The 6,607-nt window shown below is 41.1% G+C and overlaps 1 protein-coding gene across 1 annotated transcript; it reads left to right on the top strand.

The window, feature by feature from the left end:
- The first annotated feature begins 760 nt into the window (after nucleotides 1-760).
- Nucleotides 761-1,432, top strand: LOC119566705 (interferon beta-like). The gene has a single exon (XM_037903100.2). The coding sequence runs from the start codon at nucleotides 857-859 to the stop codon at nucleotides 1,430-1,432; it is 576 nt and encodes a 191-aa protein (XP_037759028.2). The 5' UTR covers nucleotides 761-856.
- The last annotated feature ends 5,175 nt before the right edge of the window (nucleotides 1,433-6,607 follow it).

Below are 6,607 nucleotides of genomic sequence, written 5' to 3'. Positions count from 1 at the left end.
CCTCTCTAGCATGTGTTACTATACTAATTGCTCATCCTGTTTTATGAATTCTTCTCAATTTTTTACTCCTGTCAGCTACTTGGAGTGATCAACAAGACATGATTTTCACACCTTTCAGCTTCATCTATTCCTTAGCTCCACTGTGTATATTAAGACCTGAAAATAACAATGAGTTAAGGTTTCATTTTCTCAGAGCACTCTCTCTCTTATTGTTTCACAGAAGGAAGATGCCAATAGTTTGTGCTGTCTAGATTTTAAATGTGCCTTCAAAACAGAGGAAATCATTAAAGTTGAGATTTGCCAAATATTTTTGGGAGACCTAACCCTTTCCGCCGACATTTACTTCTTCAATGCCTAACGAACTTTAAATATTCCTAAACAATTTCTGTCCCTCAAATGAAGGAGGCAATGAATGGCAAGTGCACTGTCTGACCAATTGGAGGTCTTTTCTGTACCACTGTGGAATTGTGGCTGACCTTCTTCAATTACAGAAATTAAAATACGACAAAATGCCTGTATGTCAGGGGTGGTCACTTTCACGCACACACAAGAAGAAAGAAAGAAAGAAAGAAAGAAAGAAAGAAAGAAAGAAAGAAAGAAAGAAAGAAAGAAAGAAAGAAAGAAAGAAAAAGGAAATGTGGTAAAAGAACTAGAAAACAGCAAGAAAAACAGAAAGAAAAATTCTGAAACCTTCAAGAAGGAAAATCTTGTAAACAGGAAATGATCAAAGAAACATTCTCCAACCAAATACTTAAATTCAGAGACAAAAAGGAAAGACACAGCAGTCTACGTAGGACCCTCAACGAACTCCAGGCTCAAGGTTCCACACAAAGCAAAGGAGCGTATAGACATCATCATGACCACCAGGTTTTTGCTGCACATTTGCCTCATACTGCTCTTCTCCACTGAAATCTCATCTTGGCTCTGTACCATGCTTCACTTCCAGCAGAACAAAGTGAACAAAGAGAGCTTAGAGCTTCTGCAGAAAAGGAGCGGAAATTTCCCCTCACAATGCATAAATGAAAGGGCAGCTTTCAAGCCCACCCAGGATATTGTCCAACTTTCAGTGGCCCAGAAGGAGAATGCCAAGGTGGTAATTCAAGAGATCCTCCAAGAGATCTTCAACATCTTTACCAAAAACCTCACCCAAAGTGCCTGGGATGCCACTTCCATAGTCAAGTTCCAAAATGGCCTTTACCAGCAAATTCAGCGGCTGGAGGCATGTTTGAGAGCACAGATGGAGAAGGAATTAACCAACCTGGAAAGTCAGGACCTCCAGATCACCAGTCGGAGTGTGAAACAATACTTTCAGGGGATAGATGCTTTCCTGAAAGAAAAGGATTACAGCCTGTGTGCCTGGGAGTTCATTCGCATGGAAATACCCAGATGTTTTGTACTGATTGACAAACTCACTCGACGGCTGAGTAACTAAGGTACAGTACAAATCTTTTCCTTGGAGTAAATGAATTAAACATTAGTGTCTATTATACAGTTGAACAGAGATAGCGGATATCTTATAACTCTGCTTAGATAGGGCCTGATCCTTCTTCTACAGGGTCAGTGGCCAAATCGCAACTGATTTCCTTGGCAGCAGCTTCAGGCTCTTCCTGTCCTGTCCTGGAAATGGATTTGCAATGACATGGATTTATTTTTTCAACTCTCATTTTGGTTTGCGATTCTTCATAATCTCCCACATATCAGGTGATCTTATGTATTGCATAATTGGCAGACCATGCAACAAAGTACATATATTTGGAATCCTTAGCCACCTCACCAGTACTTTGCTCATCAAATAATGATACCCCCAAAGTACTCTGACTTCTATACATGTAGTATGTTTCTATTATGAGCATGGTTGCTATTTATTAATCTGTCCTCATCCTATACCACAGCTTGGGAAGTTTCCTAGAGACATTTATAAGAAATATGAACATAGCAGAAGACTTGTAAGATTATGAGATGCAGAAAAGATTGACATTCATAAATTTTCTATTGTATTTTTTCCTTTGTGTTTCAACCAAATCTCATTTCACTCCAGCTGAGGTTGCAGCGACTACAGAGGTTAAAAAAGTTGGACGAAATTGTACCGTGCGGTGGATTCCCTCCTCTCTACTGATCCTTCCCACAGTGATGTCTAAGACTTCTAAGACTCCATACTACTTGACCTTGTATTGTGCAATACACTCACTTAAAATTTAAATTGTAAATGAAGGATATCGATGCAAAACAGTTACAAGAAAATTAAGAAAGGGTTAGACCTTAAACATTGTTGACATTATGTGTTTGCTCTATCGTTCAACTCTTCTCTGATCAAATCTCATCTCTGAACCGTAACATGCAGCTTTATCACAGTACAACAGCATAACAAATGTGAACTGGAAAAACTTTCCAACAAAAAAGATGTGCATAATTTTCCTCTAATGTCGAAATGAAGAGAGACATTAGAGGAAACAGGGCATTTATGTCAATCTATTATTTATTTATTGTTCTTATTTATGTATTTATCATAGATATTTGTTACTTACCAATAAATAATTATTTTGTATAAAATGGCAACCTATACCAGTAATGATTTGAATAAAATACCGATTGAACCAAAAAGAAAGAAAAGGAGAATAAAAAAACCCCTGTAAGTGTTCAGCCTGAAAACCCCAATTCCAGAGAGTACTTACGCATGTGACTAACTTAAAGTAGGTGAGCCATCCCGCTCATGTTCGTGCTTCCAGTTGGGAACATGCTTCAATACATTGATGAATCAGTGTCCCAATTCGCACTAATTCCATTTTAAAAATAATCCTTACAGAATGATAATTAGCCTTTCGATTCAAACAGCCCACACACCACACCTGAATTCTCCCACCTTTTACCATTCTACTTTGTACCAGGTTACTTGTCCCCCCAAAAACTTGTCAATTTGGGTGTTTGGTGTAGTAGGCAGTTGTGTTGGAAGAGGCTAGATTGGTGCCCTTTCCCCCACTAAGCAAGAGTGCATGCACCCCTTAACAGACACCAATTACATGTGAATAATGAGAGCAGGAATGGGGCATTCTGTACTAGAATGATCAAAGTTTCTCTTTGTCACCTCTAAAACACATTTCCCCATTGGGTGGAATGCGTCAGTCAGTTACTGCCCACGAAAACTATGGAATTCTTCTGACAAAGTCTAACAACCCCAAACCCATTCAGCTCTGGGGGAAAACTATTCCCCTTCATTCCATCACACCTTTAATAAAAGAAGGGGAATGCTGAATGCAATGTTCAGCTGAGCTCTGACAATATCACCTGTATCATAAGGAGCAGCCATGCCTGTGGGAAAGCCCAGCTCACACTTCTTAAAAGAGAGGAAAAAAATGTTATTATCTCTCTCTGAGATTCTCCTATATACTTCCACTCGGGGGCAGGAAGAAGGAGGGGTGGGTTTGTCCGTAGACTTCCTCATGGAAGTGGCTGTTGTTCCATCTCCACACTCAGCAGATTCTATGGTTTCTGCACCGATCAAAAAGGTCTCTCCAGACACAGAGATCTGCAGCATCTCTCTCAGCTCTGGTCCCATTAGATTCTCTGTCCCCATCTTTTCAGTGCCGAGTAGTATTTCCCAGGGCTGCTCCAGGCTGCATGCAGTTGCCCCAGACAACCTTTTAAAGTGTCATTTTTGGGCAGCTGGGATTAGGGTGACCAGATGTCCCGATTTTATCGGGACAGTCCCCATATTTGGAGCTTTGTCATATTTAGGTGCCTATTACCCCTCATCCCCTGCCCCGATTTTTCACACTTGCTGTCTGGTCACCCTAGCTGGGATATCATCTTGGAAGTCTCTGAAGCTTGGCTTGGGCTTCCTCAGCGAGGGGAAATATACAACCCGTGCCTGGATGGTGTGGTGCTCTGTCACCCTCTACTTACACCGGAACCATTTAGAGACTGAGGAGTCTGCTACAACCCTGGCTTAAGAGGCATTATCACATGTTCACACAGTCAAAGCTCACGCACTAAGGTTCAAATGTCCAAGGTTCAATCCTGCCTGCTGACAACTTCAGCCTGATGGCGTTACAAGGGGGGGCTCATCCAACATGTCAGCTGGGAAGTCTTTGAAACTCAGAATGTGCTTTAACATGTCCTCTCCCAGAAATATACCCAGAGGTGTTTACCTCTTCCAGGGGCCATGTAGTACGTGTAGATTATAATACGGAGACACTTTGCACAGGATTCTAACACACTATTGCTCTTTAATTAATCACTCGGAAATACAGAAAATGGAACAAAAACTGTAAACCTTATCCGCAATTCCCTGTCTCAGTTTCCTAAACACACCAGGCCATTCTATGAGCCTGTATCAGAATCACTTGGGGTCATCCAACATCCTTCTGTTGCAATGCATCACTTATATGCACAAGAACAGAGCATTCTCCTCCAGCTCACATAACCTGGCTTTGGCCAGTTCATCCCCTTCCTTCCACTTGCCCAAATGTCCTGTGGGTCTTCCCCCTGTGATTTCTTTTAGAACCTTTTGGTTTTGTCATCTGTTCATGTTTTCTTCTTTTCCTTCTTTAAAATTAATAAGAAAATATTCCTTTTCAATTTTTGGGTTGAAAACCATTCCCCTTCATTGAGGGAAACTCCAACATGACATCCTAGTGCTCTGGTATGAAAAACAGAAAGTGAAACTTGCTACAGGATGCAAACTTCACTCATCAGCCCACTTGAATTTCAATGCCCAAGCTCAGTGAAATGCACATTGAAAAAAAGAATAAAGCTTGAATGGTGAAAAGGGAAACACGTTTGAAAGTAACATTCATTTATGTCAGTCACTCTAGCATATTACCAACCATACAGTCTTTTCAAAAAGAAAAGCAGGTCTTGTGGCACCTTAGAGACTAACATCATGATCAGCAGGAGTTTGCCGCAATTTTGCTTCGTGCTGCTCTTCTCCAGGGTAATCTCATGTCTGGACTGTAACAGGCTGCATTTTCTACAAACCAGAATGAACAGCGAGAGTTTTGAGCGTCTGGAGAAAATGGGTGGCAACTTTCCTTCCCAATGTCTAAATGAAAGGATAGCTTTCAAGCCCAGAGATATCCTCAAGCTCCGACTGTCCCACCAAGAAAATGCCAAGGTAGCCATCCAGCAGATCCTCCAAGAGCTCTTCCATATCTTTAACAACAATCTCACCCAAGCTGCCTGGAATGGGACTTCCATAAAGGAATTCCAAAATGGAATTCACCAGCAGATTGAAGCTTCCTGAAGCTTCAACTTGCCAGGAAATGCACACGCAGAACTCCCAGTGGAGTAAATGCAAGACTGGGGTGCAGCGCCTCTGGTATGATTGGCTCCCTTATATGGTATACTTATGTACAATAAACTGCATTCTTTAAAGTGACATTTCCGAATCGTTTAGGTAAAACTCTAGGTTATGATTTTAAAAAGTGCTTGAGGTGATGGGAGAGGGAGATGTAAAAGAAGTGACAGGAAGAGAAATATGGTCATGTTTTCTTCTTTTCCTTCTTTAAATTTAATATGAAAACATTCCTTTTCAATTTTTGTGAAAAGGCAAACACATTAGAAAGTGACATTCATTTATGTCAGTCGCTCTAGCATATTTATTACCAGCCACACAATCTTTTCGGAAAACTCCCTTCCATGTCACTACACTACATCACTGGGAACTACTCAGAAGTGCCCGAGAAGACAGCATGTTCACACCCTTCAACTGTACCTGTTCCTTGGGCTTTTCACAACTGGTATCAGGTTCTTAAGTAAACCTCACAGTTTCTCAGTGCTATCTGTCCATCCTCTGGTATTGGCCTACACACATGGTTTTTCATCTCTCATATTTCAAATGGCCAGGAAATTGCGAGAGATTAATAGAGACTTCTCTGGCCCCAATCTCCCACAGGAATTCTTTCCAGGCTTATCAAATATTAAGAGGTCCCTATAGTATTACTCCCTCTCAAAGGCTGGAAGGAAGGAATGAGACAGCTAGAGCATAGCAGGCTTTTCTGATTTTGAGTGCCACACCAGAAAGGGAAAGTTTTCCACCTGCTGGCAAAGTGAAGGAACAGCAGCTTTACACATCACTTCACTGCTGTTATTTGCAGAGTCTAGCAAAAAGAAGCTCTGCAGTAGTTCCCCCCATCTGCCAAAATTCATTGGTATCACTTAAAAGCATGGATAGTCTTGCTGATGTGACACACATTCAGACCTGCCTAGCAGTGATAACTACAGGAACTTGGGAGCAGACAGACAGGTCCCTACTCTAACCTGTAACTGGATGACACTGGTCATCATCATATTCTTCTTACTCTTTACATTTTCGTTATCTAAGAGGACAGGGGGGACCGGAGGAAAGAAATGTTTGGGTTCAGTAATATTAAAGTAGTTACCAGCTGTGATTTGGTTCTTCTAATGCCTTGTTCGCTTCCACTAACTAAAAAGAAGGAAACCAAAAGTAAAAACCTCAAGCAGAAAAAACCTTGAAAAGTAGAAAGTGATGAAAGAAAAATCTTTTCCGACAGAATGCTTAAATTCAGAGACATGGGTCGAAAACACAAAAGTTTACAGAAGACCTTGAACAGGCACCAGTTGCTCAAGTTCTACACAAACACAGGGAATC

The sequence above is a fragment of the Chelonia mydas genome, chromosome 5 (assembly GCF_015237465.2).
Source record: "Chelonia mydas isolate rCheMyd1 chromosome 5, rCheMyd1.pri.v2, whole genome shotgun sequence".
NCBI lineage: Eukaryota > Metazoa > Chordata > Testudines > Cheloniidae > Chelonia > Chelonia mydas.
Note: the sequence above shows the minus strand (reverse complement) of the source record. Positions and strands in the feature narration are given on the sequence as shown.

Excerpts from the sequence above, each read along its gene's own strand:
- LOC119566705 (XM_037903100.2), top strand. The coding sequence starts at position 857 with ATGACCACCAGGTTTTTGCTGCACATTTGCCTCATACTGCTCTTCTCC.